At 34.0% G+C, this 23,884-nt stretch overlaps 1 protein-coding gene across 1 annotated transcript in view; it reads left to right on the top strand.

Annotated features, from left to right (window-relative positions):
- The first annotated feature begins 18,655 nt into the window (after positions 1-18,655).
- LOC140450400 (glucose dehydrogenase [FAD, quinone]-like) overlaps positions 18,656-23,884 on the top strand; it is a 115,339-nt gene continuing 110,110 nt past the window's right edge. The window contains exon 1 of the mRNA XM_072544009.1: positions 18,656-18,809. Within this exon, the coding sequence (XP_072400110.1) occupies positions 18,807-18,809 (3 nt within the window). The 5' untranslated portion in view covers positions 18,656-18,806. The remainder of the gene's footprint in view (positions 18,810-23,884) is intronic.

Genomic DNA, 23,884 nt, shown 5'->3' with positions numbered 1-23,884 from the left:
GGTGTTACCACTGAAGAAAAGCAAGATCTACTCGAGCTCCCCGATGACTACTCGCTGTATCAAAGACGCACCAGGGTTGGCATCCGTCTTTCGAAGGAAGTTTGGTCGAGTTGCAGAACTTCAATGCCAAGTGCCAGCTCCCGGTAAAACCTTGAAACTCCAAGATGCATCACGTTACCTTTTCTACCTGGTAACAAAAGACACTGCCCGTGACCAACCTACCTACCGAGATGTATGGGAAGCCTTACTTCAATTGAGAGGGCACGTACTAGAGTCCGACGTGCAAAAGTTAGCCATGCCAAAGTTGGAGTGCCGCCAATTAGATTGGAGGGTTATCCGAAATATGGTGGAGGAGATCTTTAAAGACACCGAAGTCCAGGTGTTAGTCTGTTGCAATCCGCATAGTTACTGGTGCGGAGAGAAAACCGTCCCTTGTCATTTTTATACAACTGGAAGTTGTAAAAGAGGGTCCAGTTGCCGATACCAGCATACCGTTCCAGTTCTAGTCCCAACAAGGTTCCAGGAGGAACCATCTTTTGAGAGGGGGGCAATGTTACGTAAAAATATGAGTCATAGTTTTAACCTTTAAAACATGTTTTTAATCTAATATGTTGTAGAGTTTACGAGAGGCCTCGATTTACCTGAGCGACCTTCCAGAAGCGATGCGAGGGAAATCCAGTTTGCTTTTACCGTTTCGCCATCGAAGGTTTTAGACGATTCGAGATAACGGCACTGGTATATAATAACGGAACTTTATTTGGAAGGGACAGTTAATAAAGAACATTCGCGCTCGTGATATTATTGTTACGCTCGCCTACTAATAAATTATTGTATATGTAGTGATTAATAAACTTATATAAATTATCGTGCCTTTTAATAAATTAAAGTAGGAACAAGATAATAAATTAGTAAAGACATTATAAATTCAAGACATAACAATTAATAAATTCACAACACTATGAAGGATCGGTTTGACATCATGGTCATTAGCATTCAAATTTAAGAACTGAGGTTTTGTTAGGCTAATCAAAAGTTTAAAGTTTTGTTGTTTCTTGTTTCAAGTAAAGAAAATTTTAAGTAAAATTTTTTTTCACGTAATATAAATGTATGTAGCTTTATAATCTTATTATTATAAAAATTTGATTTATTTTTTTGTATGCTGATTGATAAGATAACGACAGAATTTAATAATTGTTTTATTCGTTCATATAAAATAAAGAAACGTAAATCTTTGTAATATAATATATTTGTATTCTTATCCTTTCTTCTCTACCCCGATAAAAGACAACTAGAAAATCTTTTGAATCCATCGAACACAGGCAATACAAGGATTATTTTACTTTTGATAACAAATAAGTTATAATTCTTTTTTCTTGGCTCAATAAACTAAGATTAAAGTCAAAATAAACAATCATAACAATATATATATATATATACAAACAACACAGTTTATTAGGGCTGCAGTCAGAAAGTTTGGCCGGGATGTTACAGAAACACTCTTTTGACTTTTGGTCTAGCTTTCGGAATTGTTTTATTCCTTTTTCAAGGCACTGTAATTAGAAGAATGTGTAAATATTTACAATATATCACAAATTGTCAGTGCACTTACTAGTCGTTGAGATTATTTATATAAAGCTATGACACTCAACATTAATAACACACATTTAAAATATAACATATAAAATAATGAACAAAATACATTTTAAACTTTAGTTAATTATAGTAAAACTTCGTTTGTGACATCTTTTAATGGTGTGTTTTAACTGATCCATAGAGAACAGAAAGAAAAAACAAAAATAGTATGATTAAAATGTAATTAGGTGTTCTGCATGTTTTATTAATGGAAGTAGTATATTAAACCTGTCTTGATGGTATGCAACATGTTTTGCATGCAGGTGTGTTATGGTGTGTACATATGTAAAAGTAAATCTTTATTTTATTTTTGATGTTTTGTTGGTAAATGACAATAAATGTTGCTCAGTTTATCTATGTCAGACTTTTTGTTTATACAAGACGTATTGGATTTTATGAAACACATTTCCAAGAAAACACGTTTTGAATGTTTTTTTTCTTTTGCCAAAATACAGGAATCCTTGAAATTAAATTCATGTTTTAACGTTAATGCTGTCAGCACACATGCATTTATTTTTTTTTTGGTTTTTAGGTCTCTGCGATGTGAGATCACTCTACTGTGAAAATTACGAGATGATTCTCATAATTTCTTCTTCCAAATCCATAACAACAGAAGTTGCAAAATCCTTGAAAATTTACAATGCAGTTGCACCCAGGTTTTATACATTGCGTAAAGTTCACAAACCCACTATTTCAATGAGGCCTATTGTCTCTTCCATTGATGCTCCTAATAGTAAACTTGCTAAACACCTTAGAGATATCCTCACAATTTCCTACAACGAATCCAATGAATTCTATATTAGAGATTCTTTCACGTTTAGTAACTTCATTAACACTGTTAAAGTTCCGAATAATTATATATTGATTAGTTTAGATGTTGTGTCACTGTTTACAAACTTACCACTAGATGATATTCTTAACAGCATCAAAAATAACTGGAACAGCAACTCTCCTAATACCAAGATCAGTTTAGATGATTTCATAAGAATTTTAACATTTATATTTGACTCTAACATCTTTTTGTTCAATGATAATTTCTTTAAACAAATCTTTGGCACTCCAATGGGCAGCAAAATATTCCCCATACTATGCAACTTTGTTTTTAATGAACTTATAACAACGTGTAAAGAAAAGATACCTTTTCACATACCTTTTATTAAACGATATGTAGATAATTTGATTTTATCGGTCCATGAAGACAAAGTAACTGATGTTTTAAACACCTTTAACGCCCAATGTGAACACCTAAAGTTTACGGTTGAGAGAGAGGCTGATAATATGATTCATTTTTTAGACATGCTAATTCATCGTGGCAATGATGGCATCCTAAGGACGAAGTGGTATCGTAAACCTTGTTTTAGTAACCGTTTTATAAACTTTCATTCTCAATATCCATCTAAGATGAAAACAAATTTGTTTTTGGCCCAGAAAACTAGGGTTATCAACTTGTCACACATCGAGTTCAGAGACAAAGGACTAAAAAAGCTGAGATCTATATTACAAGAGAACTCCTATCCTATAGGGCTGTTAAATAAACTCATTTCCGGTTCTCCTTTTCCTTCGCAATTTTCTGACAACCAAAATTTTCATAACAATGAGGTCCAACAATTGACACTGACATACAACACATCAGTGATACTATCTAAAATAACTTATGGTTGCCTACCCTACATTCCATTTCTGACACCGAAGCTAACGAACATCTTCAAAAATGTTAGTGGTTTAAAAAATTACAACCAAAAATGTGAAAACGGTATCGAAGTTATACACAAAAACAAAAGATCCTTTCACAATACAGGAGTCATCGAATGTTGTTTATTCTATACCGTTTGCCAATTGTAACAAAATATACATAGGAGAATCATCTAGTAATTTTCACAGTAGGGTGATCTCACATCGTAGTGTTATAAAAACCAAAAAAATAAATGCATGTGCATTGAGAGAACATGCATTAACGTTGAAACATGAATTTAATTTCGAGGATTCCTGTATTTTGGCAAAGGAAAAGAACCATTCAAAACGTGTTTTCTGGGAAATGTGTTCCATAAAATCTAGTACATCGTGCATTAGTAAAAAGTCTGACATAGATAAACTGAGCAACATTTATTGTTACTTACTGGAAAAACATCCAAAATAAAATAAATATTTACCTGTACATAAATTACACTTGCATGCATAACATGTTGAATACGATTAAGACAGGTTTAAAAATTAAAAAGTAAATCACCCAAGATGGGCCTCTAGTATTTCTTAAAAAGAAATATAATATTAAGTACACCTAATTATTTTTTAATCATAGGGTTTTTACTTTCTGTTCTCTATGTGTCAGAGTTAAAACACACCAGTAAAAGATGCCATAAACTAAGTTTTACTATCTTTACCTAAATTTTAAAAATTTTAGAATGTATTTTGTCCATTATATTATATTTTATATGTGTGTTATTAATGTTGAGTGCCAATGCTTTTATAAATAATCTCAACGACTAGTAAGTTGCACTGAAGAATTGTGATATTTTATAAATACATATTTACATATTTTTCTTATTACCTACAGTGTCTTGAAAAAGGAATAAAACCATTCCGAAAGCTAGACAAAAAGGCAAAAGAGCGTTTCATTAACATCCCGGCCAATTTTCTGACTGCAACCCTAATAAACTGTGTTGTTTGAATATATATATATATATATATATATATATATATATATATATATATATATATATATATATATGTATATATATATATCTATATATATATATATATATATATATATATTTATAGATATATATATATATATATATATATATATATATATATATATATGTATATATATATATATATATCTATATATATATATATATATATATATATATATATATATATATATATATATATATATTTATAACGAATTATATATATTCAGTTACCTTGAATTTTGTTCTTTAGAGCCCATTTTAAAGCGCAACAAAGCGTTTAAATTTTAAAGTCTAATCTAACTATGATTTTTCTTGATTGGTCCATATAACATTAATTATATACAACACGCTTCTTCTTAAAGTAAATATATAGTTTTTTAAGCTGTTTCTCGCATGACCTGTTCGTAATTTATAGTATCTATTAAAATGATATAGTATTAATTTGATCTACATGTTTTTTGACTGTTACCGTGATAAGAAGCCATTTCTGGTGGTATCTTTTTATTAACAGGGTCCTTGAAGACATAATTATTTTGAATATCTTGCATTTTATGTAATTGAATCTAACCAAGGTAAACCACACAACTAACAATAATTAATATGTTTTTCAGTTGACATGATCCAAATCAGGAACTAAAATTTACATTTACATAAAAATGAATTTTGTGTATGTAGAATAAGTCTCCACACAATTAAGATAGAGGTCAACTGATTCTAATATGATTAATAAGTTTTATTAGACAGAAATTTTCAACTCGACATTCCGGAAATGTTTCAGTACAGAATCTGAAAGAAAAAGGAAAATGCCTAGACGATGCCTTTACTAAATACTTGTGTGCCATTTGGTCCACTACATCAACACCATATTTTATCTCATGATAAAATTCCATAGTTTCCGGTATCTTTTTCTCAGTGGATGCAATTTGTACATCCGTAACAGTCAATGAGATATTACCTGTCTTTAGAAATATTGTCCTGTAGAAATTTTCTTTCGCATAATTCACACAAGCTGGGATTTCACGTCGAGCATTATTCATAGTACTAAGGAAACTAGCACTATTCGCTTTCAATTTATTTATTTTTACGCACAACAGGCCTTTAAGGCCTAGGGCATTTTTTTAAAACATAATCCTAATATTAACTAATTACAATTATTTTAAACAAAACTTTAACTTAAATATGTATATACAATATTCTTAACTGCTCTGAAGGACCTGGTGGACAATATTTCCTCATTCGCTTCTATTTTGTGCTTTTCTTTTCCAGTCCCTCACCTTTACGTGTTTAAGGTCTTCCTCCACTTTACTAATTCACCTCGATCTGGGTCTACCTCTTCTTTTAGGGCCGATTAGTTATTTGGTTATTACTAGTTTAGGCATTTTGTTTGCTGCCATTCTTTCCACATGTCCCAACCATCTGATTCTTTGTGACTTGACGAACTTAGTAATGGTAGGTTCTTTGTATAAAGCCATTAATTCATTGTTGGTTCTTCTCTTCCAATCATCTTTTGTCTTCCGTCCTCCGAATATGCGTCTCAATATTTTCCTTTCCCATCTTTCCAGAGTATCCTCTTCCTTCTTATTTAATGTTCATGTCTCACCGGCATATGTTACTGTGTTTCGAATTACTGTTTTATATATTCTAAGTTTACCTAGTCTAGAAACGTATTTTGAGTTCAGTAGGGCTCTTAAACTACGTAATTTTTTATTCCCTTTTGCTATTCTGGCTTCCCCATTTCTGGCTGAGCTCCCATTTCTCTTTTCCATTTTCATCGAAAACTACACCCAGGTATTCAAATTTGTCCACCCTTTTAAAACTATAGCTTTTACCACTTACAGACCTCACACTAAAGTCTTCTTTTTCCCTTCTGTCCCTCCTATGATCATATATTTGGTTTTGTCTTCATTTAGTTCCAATCCGAATTTCTGTGCTTCTTCAATGATTTTCTTCACAACTCTTCTTAATTCTTTCTTGGTTTTTGCTAGGATCGTTAGATCGTCAGCAAATGCCAAGCACTGGTGCTCATTTTTTATGATCGTTTCTTTCACCTTCATGCTGCATTTTCTAATTACAGTTTCGAACACTAAGTTGAATAATGTAGTGGATAAAGGATCTCCCTGTCTCAAGCCTTTTGCAACTGTAAATTGATCTGATATGTGACCCTGCTAAGCAATTTCACACGTAGAGTTATTTAGTGTCATTTTAACTAGCCGGATCAGTTTCTTTGGTATACCCAAATGTTCCATTTCTCGATACATTTTGACCCTATCGACTCTATCATATGCTTGTCTAAAATCCACAAACAAAATTTGCAGAAGAACTTTAGCTTCATAAAGTCGTTTGCATCTTCTTTAATGAGAAGATTTGGTCTACAGTAGATCTGTCCTTTCTAAAGCCGGCCTGATACTCATGTAGGATTATTTCCGTATAGCAATTTAGTTTATTTCTCAATATTCTTGCCAAGATTTTGTATACCGTGTCTAGTAAGGCTATACTTCTATAGTTATCATACTTCAGTTTGTCTCCTTTTTTTTGCAGAGGGCATATGCGGGCCTCATACCACTCCGATAGCATTATTTCCCATACTTGCACTAGTAGCTGGTATATTTTTCTTTGTATTGTTCTGAAGCTATTTTCTTGTGGCATTTTAAAGTAATTACTATTTAAATGGGAATAAGCCATAATTAAAGGTTAAAGTACGTTTATTGATGTTTCAATTTCCACTTCGGAAATCGTTCTCAAAATACAAATGTTTGTATTTTAAGAACGATTTCCGAAGTGGAAATTGAAACGTCAATAAACGTACTTTAACCTTTAATTGTGGCTTATTCCCATTTAGATAGTAATTATTTTTCTTTGTAGTTGTTCTCCACCAAACTTGAACATTTCTATGCATATGTCATTTTTACCAGGACTTCTGTTATTTTTCATTTCTTGTATTGCTGTCTCCACCTCCTCCTCTGTAGGGTGCCTTTCGACTATCGCATTTTCTCCAACCGTTCAGTTGTCTACTGCTTCGTGCTCCACCTCACCATTTAATAATTCTTCAAAATGTTTTTTCCATTTCGTCATTATTTCTGCCGGATCGTTAATTAAATTTCCGTCTTTACCTTTCATATAACTCCAATAGCTTTGATAACCTTTTCCCATCTTTTTAACTTCTTGATAGAATGACCTCTTTCTTTTTAAACTTCTCTTTTATCTCTATTAATTTTAACTCATTGTGGTATCCCTTTTTCCTTCTACACAGAGCTTTCAATCTTCCTCGAATTATTCTATATTCTTGTTTTTTACACTCTCTATTATCTGTTAATATTTGTTGTCTGATCTTCTTCTTTTATAATCCAATAAGTCCAATAAGATCTGAATATCTTTATCAACGTCTGTTTTGCCTTGCAATTCTTAGAAGGCACAGATTAAAACGGAATTCTTGAATTTGGTTTCGAAAATTAGTCTACGATTTTATTATCAGATGTCGCTACATGGCGTCTATTCGAAGCCATGTTAGAGTTGCTTCCTAAGACAGAAAAGATCTATTTCACATTCAGAGCGATTGCGAAAGCCGTTCTGATGAGACCTATTGGGCCGAAATACGTATAAGCGGATGCGCAAGCGCCCTGTACGTGAAATCAAATCTTAACTGTCTTTTCTTTTTAATCCAATAAGCCTTTGATCATATTCGCTTTCAATAATTCAGCCAGTAAGAGTGACGTGAAGAAATTGTCACACTTAACATTTCTTTCTCTTTTTAAATATGGTTGCATCAACTTTTTTTTCCACATAATCACCGGGGCGCTCGTTATTTGGTCCACTTCGTCTTTCCCTAAATACGGAAAAGCATTGATAATGTAGTTTGTGTCTTTGTCCACAGCCATTTAGAATTTTTGACCATATTTATCGGGTTTTAAGGCATAAACTAAGTAAACCTACACCTACATTTCGATGGAAACAGTTGCTTGTTGACAGTGATATCTGGTCCTGGAACGTAGGTGCTCTGTGAATTTGTAACGAAATTGTACCAAATTTCCGACACCAATGCAAACTTCTCGTCTTTTAGTCTCTGAGATCGTCGTAGACCTGACTTCGAATCTTATTTCATTATTTCTCGAAATTTGTCACGTAACATTGCCGCTTTTACAAAAGCATTTCCCCACTACTCGGACCATAGCGAATCCAAATCCATACCTTTAGCACCCATGGCTCCTCGTACATTATATTATACCTATAAATGATTCTAATTCTTCTATTGTTAGACACCAAGTATTTTAAATGAACTCGGCGTGCTTCTTGAATAGTACAGTCGATGATATCTTTTGAAATTTTATCGTCAATAAGAAGTCGCCAAGTACTGTTACATGTTTCATCGATACGGCGTTTGACATATGGTGTAGGCCCGGAAATATCTTTAAACACATTTTGATGTGTTGTTCTACCAGCAGATGCATTACAAAATGCTTCGATCTTCCAAAGTGTACCATCAGGAGCTATAATTGCTGAGCCAACAGGCATTTGAGAAATAACATCGTAATTACATCTTGTCGCTCTGACCGGTGGTTGAATATGGTCACGTCTACTTCCACCTCCTCACTTCTTCTGCTTTCTGCGGATAGGCTGTCGTTATTCACTGAAGAAAGAAATTCATTGTATATTAGAACGACAATACATAAAAATACGAAATCTTATAAGATAAGAACATATAACATACTTTCAACAACGATACGCTTAGACTGAGGCACTGTCAGTTCCGTGTCGTCATCGGATGTAGAATTAGCTTGTGCTGGCTGTTTCCACTCTTCATCAGATGAAGAGTATAATACTTCGTCTTCAGATTCGCCTTCTAAAATCTCATTTATTGCATCAACAAGTTGTTGATAAGTCAAGGGCCGATTATTCATAATTACGACACTTTATGTATACTCAATAAAACTAAAAAACCCGACTGAACGAAGCACGACGCGATGGTCACAATGGAGGATCTGGTGAACGCAAGTATGGTATGCCTCCATTCAGACTGTACATATTATGTATTTCGACATTCTATTGCCATTATGACAATAAGAAAACAGATAAAAGAAGACATTACAAAAAAAAAGAAGACCGTATAGAGCAAGTCATAGAGAAAAACCGAAGTCTCAAATGCACCAAACCGAAACTAGTAAAAAAAAAACATAATAATCATTAAAAATGAACAAGGACAACTAGAAGAAAGTAAATCTAATATAGCAAACTCAATTGAAAAGTTCTACGCCGATCTGTATCGTTCCAAAAACGATCCCCCTAACTCCTCAAAGTAGAACTTGAAAAGGCAGATAACAAATATCAACTCAAAAGTGATGCCCAAAATAGGCCACGAACAAATAAAAAGAGCAGTAAAAGAAATAAAAAGGAATAAAGCTCCTGGAAGCCTGGAAGGAAGCTGAATGCTGAAGGAAGGCAGAGAAGAAGCCATCACATATCTAAAAATACTATTTAATAAATGTCTATTCGAAGGCAATATACCCGAACAATGGAATACTGTTAAAACAATACTAATACGTATTGTTATATATAATACGAGAGTGACGTTGGGTAATGGAATCGAAACAAGACCAGTAAAAATCAACCGAGGCGTAAGACAAGGAGACACAATATCTCCAAAATTATTTACAACTGCCCTAGAAGATATTTTTAAGCCAATAGACTGGGAAAATAAGGGAATCCCTATTAACGGACGATACTTAAACCATCTTAGATACGCAGATGATGTAGTACTAATAGCCGACACGTGGAATGCACTGAATACGATGATTGAGGAGCTACACACAGAATCCCTAAAAAAAGGACTGAAAATGAATTTCAGCAAAACTAAACTAATGTCAAACAAAGATAACAAACCTTTGATAAACATCCAAGGGACACAGATAGAACACGTAGATGAATATACATATCTGGGTCAAAATGTCAAGATAATCAAAGAAAATCAGACTACTGAAATAAGGAGACGTGTAAAAATGGGATGGGCAGCATTCGGAAGACTTTCATACGTACTTAAAATAAAAATATACCTCAAAGATTAAAAGTGTTTAATTCCTGTATCCTACCTGTACTTACATATAAAGCTCAAACCTAACATTCAGTAAAATAAACAAGGAGAAGATCAGAAAAACTCGGAGAGCTATTGAATGACAGATGCTGGGTATCTCACTCAAAGACCATAAAACCAATGAAGACATTCGTAATAGAACAAAAGAAAAGATGCTGTCGAAGAGGCAGCTAAACTGAAATGGAAATGGGCTGGATATAACGAACGTCTTAAGGATGGCCGATGGAATAAAGAAATCGGGAAATGGAGGCCATATGAAGCCAAAAGATCACGAGGATGACTGGAAATGCGCTGGAACGACGATATTAAAAAAAAAAAACTGCAGGACCAATGTGGAAACGTCTTACAAACAACAAAGATAAATGGCGAGAATTAGGAGAGACCTATATTCGGCAATCCGAATAGAGAGAAGGGCTTTTGAAAAAAATTGCCATTATGGTATTTTCATAAAAAAAACAAGAAATTAGTTATCACAGCAGACATATAGTTTTGAGTATGTAATGTATCTGACAATTCACAAAATGTCATAAAATTTTAAGGCTATAACAAATATAGAATATTTACTGCACAGAAATGAATTTTGAATTAGGTCAAAATTAGAACGGCTGCGCTTCTTGTGTTAAATAAAATAGAATAAAAAAGGGTTAGATGAAAAAAAAATTAGAAAGAATAAGTATGTAGAAAATGTTTTTAATGCCTGTTGGTTTAGTTTGCTCCGTTTATTATTCAAATTTCTTTAATACAATCGTTTGTATTAATTTTATTTACATCTACAGCATAAAATTTCTACAACGCTAATGAGGTTTTATTTTTAAGATATTCTTTCAATTCAGTTTATTTATTTAGATGATCTCATTGGAAACAAAACAAAGCGACTTAAGTTGTAAATGAATGTACATAAATCATAATACCAAATTTTTTTGTGGATCATTTTCCACAAAATAAATAAAAATAATTCTAATAAATCTATTAAATCAATACCGTAGAAATAAATGATCCATATAAATGGCTACAAAATAAAATTTTAAAAAATTATGTAAATGCGGATATTGATGTGTAAAATTTCTTTCTGTAAACAATAATTTCTGTATCAATTTCCAAATTTCTCTATCAACTTCCAAATTTAGTCCAGTCGTCAGAGATATAAACTCTAAAAATCATACGAACAAGCTGAATTTTCCTGAGAATGACAATTTTGGGATCTAAAAAAGATATAAAAAAGTTCACCACTTTTACCCCAAGGCTTCCCCCCAAAACCCCCTGTCCTAGGTGGAGAAAAATGGAAAAAATCGATTTACCAAGAATCTGTACTCCGTAGACAAAAATTCTTTAACTCTTTGAGGCACATAAGTCTTTATGCTCAAAAATGCTTTAACTCTAATATTCTAGACCCTAGTTGCACACAAAATAAAGTTTAAAAAAGAAACACTTTTTTGTGTTTAAGTTGGAGTTGGTAATCAACAGAAATAACAAATAAGAAATTTCATTTAAAAAACCATTCACTTTTACATATAGAGGGTGGTACAATAGTGGTGCCACTGTGCAACACCAGTATTTTCTTTGTGTATTAGAAATAATGAATATTATTTCTATTATTTCTAATTGCTTTGAATAATGGTGAACATGTCACATGTGCACATTGACAATGTCAGATCATAATGGTCACTTCATTTAATGTGGCAACATAAGATGCAGCTCGTTTCCACAGTCTTAGATTTTATCACCAGGAAACACTACGATCCTGAAGATTGGGGCTGGATCAAGCATAAAAAAATTTGGATATCAATCTAAACTCCAGCACCCCTTAACTTCTGAAATTAATTTTGTGCAGATAAAAAGAAAACTGTGAAAGTATGTGTGGTTGCCGACAAGTAGACCTCAAATTCTCTACAGTATGCCTGAATTGTTCTGGTAAAACCTGGAGGCACATCATGAAAATATTAAAATTAATCGAAGAATTTGAATATGAATTACCCAATGACGTCAAATTTTAATTTCTGTTCTTTTGCAAACATTCACCTTTTATACCGAATTAGATTCTGAACTGCAACCTGGGCCATCAAAGAAAATGAAAAAATTTAATATTATCTCGCCTGGAATTTGTCAGTGAATTAAGCCTAATGGGAATACTACTTAAAATACGCGCCTCCAGATTGTACCTCATAGGTGGTCGGGAAAAAGGTTGATAATAAACTAATAGTACCATAGGAATGTTAACAAAATAATAAATTAATAAAAAATGAATAAAAAATATATAATAAAAAACTAAGCCTAATGGTTCGTTTTTATCGTTTTCTTATGAGTATTCAAGAACTCAGACTTCTTATGAGTATTCAGAGAAATTAATGAAATTAAAAACATTTGTAGTGAAAACTATTCGTTGAAAACACTTTATAATATTGCTTTGATGTCTTTGTATTATAAAATGACCAAAAAAAGTCATAAGGCCCAAAAGAAAGTTTGTTAAAAATCTTTCGCTTATTTTTGTGAATATTTTTGTTTTGTTTTTCATTTAACGATAAAAAGTATACAAAGAAAGTTGTAGACAATTTAATTTGCTACAAATAATGTTTAATCAAATTTTTGTAGTGTTGCTAATTAACGAGATATAGCGCGAAAAACAACTGCAATCCTTATTCCAAGATGGCGAGTATTACGTTAGGAATGCCCTACGATTAATTTTGGCAAGAGACTCCTGGTTCGAAAAAATACAAAATTAAATTTCTATTACAAAAAATTACTTTTGTATTAAAATACACAAATGTGACTTAAAGTTTTATCTTTCGGTGGTCCAAATTCAACTCCCTAACCCTAACTACGCAATTGTATAAATATGATATTTGATACTCCTACATTCTCAGACGAAAGAGTGATTAAATTTTAATTGTCTTCACCAGCCCGAGAGACGATACGCTGATTATGCGATTTTTAAAATAAACGTTAAGTATTTACTCGACATTCTCCTACCTTGAGACGTACTCTCAAAAATTTAATCTCAATGTAACTTTTCAAGGGACTATAAATAAAAGCGGGGTTAATAAAAAAAAAGAAAGCATTAAATTGATTTAACTTTTTTCATATATAATATTTTGAAGTACTTTTTTGGTTTGCTGTTAATTTTTAGTCATTGAACTTTGAAAACTAAAACAATAGTAATCAGCAAAGAACTAATCAGATGTAAAATAGAAATTGATGGCGTCAGTATTCAACAAGTAATGGAAATAAAATACCTGGGAATTACACTGTCTAGCTATGGAGATCTGGACAAAGAAGTGAGAGGTCAAGTACAAAAAGCAAATAGCCTGGCAGGATGCCTTAATAACACTATATGGCGAAACAGACACATTAACACTGAGATGAAATCAAGAATTTATAAAGCCAGTGTAAGACCAATAATGCCATATACCTCAGAAACAAGACCCGACAGAGCCACAGCTACTGGAAATGGCAGAGATGAGAGTACTGAGAAGAATTATAAGGAAATACGTTGATAGATCGAAAGAGTAGTGAAAACATTAGATGAAAATGTAACGTACAGTGTATAAATGAATGGACACAAAATAGAAAAAATGAATGGATTAACCACATAAGCAAAATAGAGGAATCCAGTGTCGTCGAAATAGCAAGAGATAAGTAACCATTCGGCAAAAGAAGTATCGGACGATCGCGCAGAAGACGGAGTGATTTCCATAAAGGTTTTAATCCACCAATGAACAAGCAGAATTGTCTATAAAGAAGAAGGAAAAGAAGAAGAAGATCTTTGACACATTATTCAATTCCAAGGTGGTACAAAATTAATTTTGCTTATTTTAAAAATATGTTGCTTTTTAAAATTTAATACGTGCTTATTTTGATCTTTATTTATGCTTATAATTCGGTTTTAGATACGCAGATAAAAGCAGAAGTGAGAAAAGTGGGAAAGGTCCACACATTAACTAACAAAACATTAAGGGCACAACATGGAATGAAGATATAAGGTATACAATATGAAGAACTAACAAATGAATTTAGATTAAAAAATAAAATCAGCACATAAATCGCACAGAAAGGCAGCAAACTGAATACTAACAATAACGAGTGACAAATCATTTACCGGGAGAAGGAAAACTAAAATGCCCAAAAAAACGGTGATTAGACCATAAATAAAAACAAGGACTAATTCAAAGGTATAGCATTAACAGTCCTTTTAGGCTGTTCTGTTCTGTTCTTAGCTATCAGCTTCCAATCTCTGACTACCATCTCTCTGACATTTTCCATCACTACATCTCCCCATTTCTTTCTTGGTCTTCCTCTCTTATTTTCGCCCTTAGGTACTCTCCAAACAATATTCTTCACTAGTCTATTATCTAGCACTCTTTCTAGATGTCCGAGCCATTCTAGTCTACGTCTTTTCACTACTTTTGTTATTATAGAGTTATCATACAATTGGTACACTTCAGCATTAGTTCATCTTCTACTACTACTTTCTACCACTTTTCCACCAAATATTCTGCGAAGTATCTTTCTTTACCATGCTTTTAATCTGTTCTGTATGGTTTTGTTCATAGTCCATTTCTTGGCAGCGCATAGCATTGAGGGTCTAATTATAATTTTGTATACTCATAAGAGTAAATGGAGTCTTAGTTAACAACATCAGATATGCAGATGATACAGTAATAATAGCCGATAGTTTACAAGACCTGGAAAGACTCATAAGTAAAATAGTAATGTGTAGTAGGAAGTACGGACTCTCGCTTAATATCAAAAAGACGAAGTTTATGAAAATTTGTAAAAACAACCATAATACCAACGAAATCTTGACAGTAAAAGGCCAGCAGATCGAACGAGTAAAAAAGTACACTTACCTAGGAACACTTATAACAGAAAATAATGACTACACTGTAGAAATCAAAGTCAGAATCGAAAAAGCACGTTCTAATTTTATGAAAATGAAAAAGGTCCTATCTGGCAAAGGCAAAGATTTAACATTAGCTCTTAAAGTACGCCTAACAAAATGTTACGTATATAGTGTACTATACTATGAAGTGGAATCATGGACGTTTCAAAGGATTTCATCCTTTGAAATGTGGACCTATAGAAGATTTATGAGGGTTTCCTGGGTAGATAGAGTTACGAACAATGAAGTACTGAGAAGAATAGGTAAAGAGAAGGAAGTTGAACTTACAATTAAAGAAAGAAAGCTACAGTATCTCGGACATGTGATGCAAGGCGAGAAGTTTGGCATCCTGCGACTCATAATGCAAGGAAAGATATATGGCAGAAGAAGCATCGGGAGAAGACAAATTTCATGGCTCAAGAACCTGAGAGAATCGTTTGGATACAGTTCAAAACAACTATTTAGAGCTACTGTCTTAAAAATTAAAATAGCTATGATGATTGCCAACCTCCGTAGCGGAGATAGCACCTGAAGAAGAAGATACTCTTATTTTTGTATGACGAGATATGTCTTTGGTCTTAATTATTTTGCTCATGGCTCTAGCACATCTGTTGCTCTTGGTCAGTCGCAGATTGATTTCAGTTTCTTTTTTCGGGTATTTGGAATTCTTTCAGCGTTTCTATTAATTTGTTTCTGTCTATTGTATTGTAAGCGGCTTTATAATCAATGAAAAGTACTTGTGCTGAAATGTTGTATTCATAGCAATTGATCAGTATTTGTTTAGCATAAAAGTTTGATCAGTTGTTGATCTTTCCTTGCGAAATCCTCCCTGGTATTCTCCCAGATTCTTCTCTACATATATTTCTAATCGTATTTTAATTAGTATGGCGAGCACTTTATATATTACCTCTAACAAGTATATTCCTCTATAGTTTGCGCATTCAGTTCTATCTCCCTTTTTGTGTATAGGAATTATAATGGACTTGATCCATTCTTAAGACATCTCTTCGGCATCCCACTTCTAGTATTAGCTCACTAAGTTAGTTTTTTACAGCTTCTACTCCATATTTTAAATTCTCTGCCACAATGCCGCTCTCCTCGGGATTTTTTTGATTTTTCATATCTTTTACACTCGCGATCATAAAATCCGGGTCACCTTGAAAATTTCAAATTTCTGGAATATTTTTGCCTCTGGTGCAGTAATAATCTTTTTTTAGGCTAACGTATTTTTTATTTGTCATCAATGTTTGTTTTGAAAGAAAAAAAAAACGGTGTTTTATTGTTTTTATTGAAATAGCAGAAAACAATCCAAATTGTTGATAAAACAGGCATAAGAAAAAAATGGAAAATACAGAACGTGGTAAAATGTCAGTGAAATTTCAATGACTAATATCGTGTATTGCCTCCACTTGCTCTAATGACCTCTTGCAGACGACGGGGCATACTCTCAATTTTTGTCTGGATTACATGTTGTGGTATGTTATTCCACTCTCTCACTAACAGATACTTAAGCTCCTGTCCGTTGTTAGGAGGAGATGATAGGGGTTAAATACATTTTTTCAAATCGTCCCAGATATGTTCAATAGGATTCAGGTCCGGAGACCTAGCTGGCCAGGGTAACCTCGTAATTCCAACCTCGTCCAAGTATTGCATACTGATCGTGGCAACGTGCGTTCGAGCGTTGTTCTGCATAAAAACCGTGTGTTTTCTCCAAGCCTTGTCATGGTATGCATAACTTGTTCTTCCAGAATCTCCGTAATGTCCCTTCGTGCAGTTAAGGACCCATTTTCGATGAAGGGTAATTCTGTGTGGAAGTAGGAAGATACACCTCCTCAAGCCATGACCGAGCCTCCACCAAATGGCATTCTTGGAGCAATGCAAGCTTGTGAAAATTATTCACCGGTTCTCCTCCAAACTCTTACACGTCCATCGGATCTAGTTAAGTCGAAACGGGATTCATCTGAGAATAACTCTTTGCTCCAATCATTAATTCCCCAATGCGCGTATTGTCGAGCAAAAGCTTGTCGTGCAACTCGATGCGCCAGGCGAAGTGGCGGTCCTGTAGCCATTACCTGAGATAATAGTCCAAAAAAACAAATTCTTCTCCTGACTGTTGCAGCGCTAACATTGCGATTTCGTACTTTCTGTAGACGATTTCGATGCATAGTCGCAGTTAAGGTCCGGTTTCGTAAAGCCTGAATCACAAGAAAACGGTCATCTCGTACCGTAGTCATTCTTTTTCGTCCAGAGCCAGGTCGTCTGGATAGCAAACCCTTCTCCTGAAAGCGTTGAAGCACTCATTGAACCAAAGAAAGGCTTACGCCAACAGTTCTTGCGACTTACTGTTGAGTGTGACCGTCTTTCACAAGCGCAACAATTTGTGACGTTTCAACGACAGTCAAGGGTATTTTTGTCAAAAAATAAACAATAATAAACACTAATAATGACACTAATAAACACTAATGCTGGCAATAATAAACGTTTGTTCGTTGCGTTTGAACAGAAAGTCGAAGCACAAATGAGACCGTTCATTTTGGGATGTGTGCGCTTTCCCGCGAAATCGGCACTATTGAAATTCTTTGTTGCAAAGGAAACCGCTAAGCCGACAACAATTCCCAGAAACATGCATTAGTTTGTATTTGTGTTATTATTATTTACGATAAAGCTCGTTAAAAATGAAATATCGGTGATTATCAAGGTGACCCGGATTTTATGATCGCGAGTGTATTATTTCTTTAATTTCTTCTCTTGTGGGTTTGGTATTTCTTCTATTACTATTTAAGGTTTAGAACCATTATAATTTTCTTCAGTAGTCACTCCGTCTCTTCGAAATATTCTTTCCACCTTTTACATGTTTGGTCCTTGTCCACTATCAGATTTCCTTGCTTAACTTTTACATTCATAGTTCTTCCCTGATACCTAGTTTTAATATATTTTACCTCTTTGTAACAATTTTCTGTTTCATTTTTTTTTGAAGAAAAATGAAATAAATTCAAAGGTTAACTGGGTTAATATGTCTATATATAAAAGAAAGAACATTAAAAAGAAACTCATATTTACGATTTTTCCAATTGTTTTTCAATTTTACAGGAAAACTCAACAAAAAAAATCGTAACTTACAAATTGTTGACTCCTCCTAAATATATCTTGCTTAATCATTACATTAGAACCTCTAATTTTACACTGTTTATAATCGACTATGCGATTATATAATCTAAATAAATCACTGTCAAAGTAAGGTATTTTTTATTTGAAGCAACATATTATGTACGCATTTTTGAATGACCCACAAAATATAGTCCCACTACCAAATTTTGCTTTAAGGCGCCTATTCACGGACAGATACAATCAAAGCTCGTTTTTTGTTTTATCTGAATTGATGAGATTGTGTTTATTATTGAATCGGATAGGCTATATCTTAAACGATCAGTATTTAAAAATGGTTTAGTTTCGGTAGTGGCGTGCGTGAAAGAGACAGTATGAGAGACTTAAGTGGTATTTAGTGTATAGTGATACAAAAACAATGGTGAGTTTTTTAAATCATGTACTCTGATGAGGTGTTACGGAAGTATTCTATTGTTTATTTATTTAAATAGGGTTTTAATTTAAATTATTAATCTTCCTAAATTATAGCGATTTATAATTTATAGTTTATTTCGTTAGTAATGTCTTTTTTCATTATTCTATTTTTTTTATCAAAGAAAAGTAGTTACACCTTATTACAGCAACACACCTCAGTTTTGTGGAGAACCGAAAGTTAATAAAGCTATACCATCACTTAGACCTATTTGCAGTACCATGAATTTTCCTTGTAGTAAAATGTCAAAATTTTTACTTTATACAACCATTGAAAATAATAATGACACATTTATAAATAATATACAACATTTTTTTAATATATTATCGAATATTAAATTCAAATAATAATTTAGTATGTTTTGACAAATAGTTTATATACAAATGTCAAGAGACAAGACAAAGACAAGACTTTGAAAATAATCAAAACAACATTAGATAAAGACAATACTTGACAACTAGAACAAGAATAAATGTATGAGCTAGAATAGAGTTATTGACAGTATGTACTGATAGTACTTATTTCTAACTGTGTAATGAATTCAAGAATCAAAATTTTGGTATTGAATTTCGCGAAAATGGACTTCGCTTTATCTCCATTATTAGCAAAAATTTATTTATTATTATCCAGATTTAGCCATACGGCTCACACTCCCTCTAACGGGAAAATTCACTTATCTCAGATACCTACGGTATCAAAAGAATTGAGCTCTGGTGGGACTCTTTCCGTGTTATCGAGCCCTAGGTGACTTGGTATGTTGGAGTATCTGCCAAAAATTTTCGTACACATCAGTACGTCGCGATGAGTAGGGTAGACTGGGGCTAGTTGTGCCACTTTGGACAAAATAATTTTTAACATTTTTTTCGAATCATTATTTGGGAACATCAGCAATTTTTAAGCAATACCTTACAGTATGTAAATAGTTTTACAAAATGCACATATTGTCACAATTTGCCCCAATATGGGGTAAGTTGTGACGAACTTGGGGCAGGTTGTGACAGTAAATATTTTTAAATATAATAAACTTTAGTTGGAGAATAATAACAAAGTTTCCATAATAAATTTATTTTATAGTTAAGTATAGATACATAAATGTTTGATAAATGTTTATGTAAGAAACAAATGTGTAGAAAAACATCTAGTGAATTTAAAGTAAAATAAAAAACTTAATCGCTATCGTCAATTTGTGCTGATTCTACTTGTAGTTCTGAAGAGTGGCAGTTTATACAAACATAATAAAGATCATCTTTTGTGCACTTTACATGAGCCCACCTCTTGCATTCCATACATTGCACCCAGTCTTCTCCTAACCTAGACTTTTTATATGGTCCCATACAAACTAAGCAAAAGTAATCTTCTTCCTCTTCTTCTGAGCTGTCTTCTCTTTTTCTTGTTGCGGTCTCTTTCTTTGGCGCTGCTTTTTTCTTAGGCAACAGTTGTTTTGAGTCAAATAATTTTTTCTTTATTTTATCCTCTTTGCACTTTATTGTTTCCTTCCTCTTTAACTCTTCACTGCGAATTGTCTCCTTGACAGGTGTGCTAGTCAAAATTGCAGATGTTAAGCTCTTGCGTTTTTTATTTTTTCGAGGACCAGCTTTTGGCAGAGGTCTTATATCCATAGGGCTGACAGGCAGAACTTCGGCATGGAATGATCCTGGTAGGTTGGCCTGCGATGATCCTTGTTGATATGGTCCTGGTTGATAGGTATGGGAGGGTCCTGGCTGGTTAGCATAATATGACGACGGTTCAGGTTCATCGAGATGCTGAAACTCTTTAAGCTGCCCAGCACTGGCTTCCTCATTACCATCTACGATGTCAATAGGCCTATTCAAAGGTCGGTCGGTCACCGAAGAACACAGAAAGTCTTCTTCATTAAAAATGTTTCTATTGAATTCCCATATTCCTGTAGAACGAAATCCTGCCTGAACATTTGTTGGTGTTACAGCTTTAGGTAATGCTGTTTTCACTATACTTGGGATGTCATAAATTGAGACTGTGTTTCCAGGATGAGATTTCATCCATCCACACATGGCGTCGTTTAAAAACTTCTTAAATGGACCAAAAACGGAAACATCCAGTGGTTGAAGTCTATTTGTTGTATGGGGAGGGAACGATAAGAGAGTAATACCGTGCTCTGTACAATAGTCAAGGACTTCGATATATAGGTGAGCACTGTGGTTGTCTAACAGAAATAAAACCGGTGATTTCTTTGAGCACCTTACTTTTTTTACAAAATGCTTCATAAAAAACAAAAAGTCCGGGCCTGTTATCCAGCCACTTGGGTTAGCAGTACCACAACAACCTACTGGCCCATCACGTACAAAATGCTCCTTGTAAAACTTACGTGGAAAAACGAACATAGGAGGAACTGAGTTACCCTCTGCGTTAATAGCAAGAACCATAGTAACATTGGTCCCCCTCTCAGCTGAAGTGACACCACCAACTCTTTTCTCGCCTTTCTTCGCTATGATTTTTACCGGTTTTTGGACAGTCCCAGTCCCTGTCTCGTCTATATTCCAAATATCATTAGCTGTAAAATGGTTTTGACTTAATACTAATTCGAGGTTATCAAAAAAGAGTCCGACATTGTGCTTGTTGAAACTTGTACTCCGACTTAAGCTGGTAGCCTCAGGAACACGAATAGACACATTATTGTTACGTTGCATGAACTTTGTAAACCAATCATTACTGGCGTGTTTTGTTGCTACCCAATTCTCAGGCACAAGAACTTTGTTCGCTATAGCAAATTCAAAAGCTAAACTTTTCATTTCTTTTGGGCTAATACCATAAAATATTTTCGCTGCCTGAACAGCATATTCACAGAGCTCTTCTTCTTGTTGTTGTGAAAATATCATTCGAGGTCTTTTGTAACCCATTTCTACCACTCCATCTGGATTGGTTTGTTGTTTTTTTATATATCTAAGTAAGGACATCCGGTTAACGCCATATTTTTCAGCTGCTTGCCTTAAACTACACGATCCAGACTTAACATCTAACGAAGCCGACTCGTAACTGTTTATATTACTCCGACCACGTTCCGTTTTCCTTTTATAATTTTTCACCATTATCTGTAACAAACCCATAAACATGCATTAAAATTAGTAGGGGCATGTTGTGACACTGTCACAATCTGCCCCAAGCCTTTCGTCACAACTAGCCCCACCGTACGCCATTTTACATAAAGCCACTTGCACAGACCTTGACACGTCGTATAGAAACCAAACTGTGTCTTACTAGAGAGAAATAAACAAACTATCTACTACAACTAGAATAAGTTTCTTACCTTGTGGTTTGAAAGTGAAATAACAATTCAAAGACAACAGCAAAATTTTACTTCGTTACAACGAAATGACATATAATTTTATAAAGCGGCAGAAACGCATAGCATCACAACCAAACTACACAAACAGACTGAGGACATGCGGACGTGGAATTGTGGGTAACCGGGCGACGCTGCTACCTATGGTTAGTCTATAAAACTATTTGTCACAACATGCCCCTGTCACAACTAGCCCCGATCTACCCTACAGCTTTCTGCATGGCCTTAAAGTCATGTTCATTTAGACCCAGCTGTTTTATATTCTCTAGGAGGTTTTTGGGAATATTACCAGTAGTAGATAAAATAATGGATACTGTCTGAGTACTTTCCATTTTCCATCGTCTCCTGATTTATATTTCTAGATCTCTGTATTTGGCAATCTTTTCGTTATATTTAACATATAAATTATTGGTGTTGGGTATCGCCACATCAATAAGTGTTGTTTGCCTAGTAATTTTATTAACTAGTATGAGATCCGGTCTATTATGAGCCACTGGTTGGTCTGTAAGCACAGTGCGGTCCCAGTATAACTAGTAGTTGTCATTTTCAAGCATTTTGTCAGTGACGTATTGATAATAAAGAAGATGGTCGATTTTGAGAGGTCCCAGTTTGTCAGCTAGTTCTTGGTGGATAATCTTTCCTACTGAGTCATGGCGTTCTTTATATTCAGTACCGACAAATGCCTGGCCATCGGTAAGATGTTGGATGGTTTCTTGGGCTTGGCATCCATATCGGCATTTGTCATTTTGGACTCGAGTATCTTTAACAATATATTTCTGGTGTATTTCTTGTTTATTCAGTTTAAGCGGCGTTGTATCATCTGCGCCAATTGCTCGATGTAAAGTAGATGTCTCAGCCTGTACCTGAAAATAAGTTCTTAAATTAGCAATTTGTTTATCCAATTGCTCACCTATATCCATAAGTCCTCTTCCTCCTTGATACCGCGGTAATGTTGTTCTCTCTACTACACTGCGTGGATGATGTTTCTGCGCCTTTGTGGGAAGTGTTCTTACTTTCCGCTGAAGACCCTCTATATCCGTTATTGACCACTTTATAATACCAAACGAGTAGCTCAGAGCGGAACTAAACAAATTTTTACTATTAAGATATGACAGATTTAGTTGTCTTACTCTTCGCACGAACTCCGAAGTTAGTTCAGTTTTTCAGTTCAGATATTTGTACATATCATTTTCACCCATCGCCTCGATGTTTTAGTCATCTTGCATATTGAAAATTCCGGGTTGAACCTTTCCTCTGACTATATTTAGTAAACGGCACTTGTCTAGTCCAAAATGCATACTGACATCATTTGAGAAAGTTTCTACAGTTTTTAGCATCTGATCTAGGTGATTTCGAGTGGAAGCTATTAATTTCAAATCATCCATGTATAACAGATGATTAAGCTTCGCCACAACAGTATTGTTATTTTTGATGCTAAATCCTGAGTAAGTGGAGTTTAATAGCTGATATAGTGGGTTCATCGCTAAACAGAACCAAAGGGGACTCAACGAGTACCCCTGAAAAAGGCCCCGGTTAATTGGATATCTTCAGTTTCGATATTGGTTTCACCAGGTATTTGAAGGTGAATTTTAGTCTTCCACTCTGCCATTATATGCTTTAAAAAGGTCACTAGATTATCATCGACTTTATATATTTTCAATATATCTATAAGCCATTCATGCGGCAGTGAATCAAAGGCCTTCTT

The sequence above is a fragment of the Diabrotica undecimpunctata genome, chromosome 9 (assembly GCF_040954645.1).
Source record: "Diabrotica undecimpunctata isolate CICGRU chromosome 9, icDiaUnde3, whole genome shotgun sequence".
NCBI lineage: Eukaryota > Metazoa > Arthropoda > Insecta > Coleoptera > Chrysomelidae > Diabrotica > Diabrotica undecimpunctata.
The sequence above is the reverse complement of the archived record's forward strand: the minus strand, read 5'-3'. Positions and strand labels throughout refer to the sequence as shown.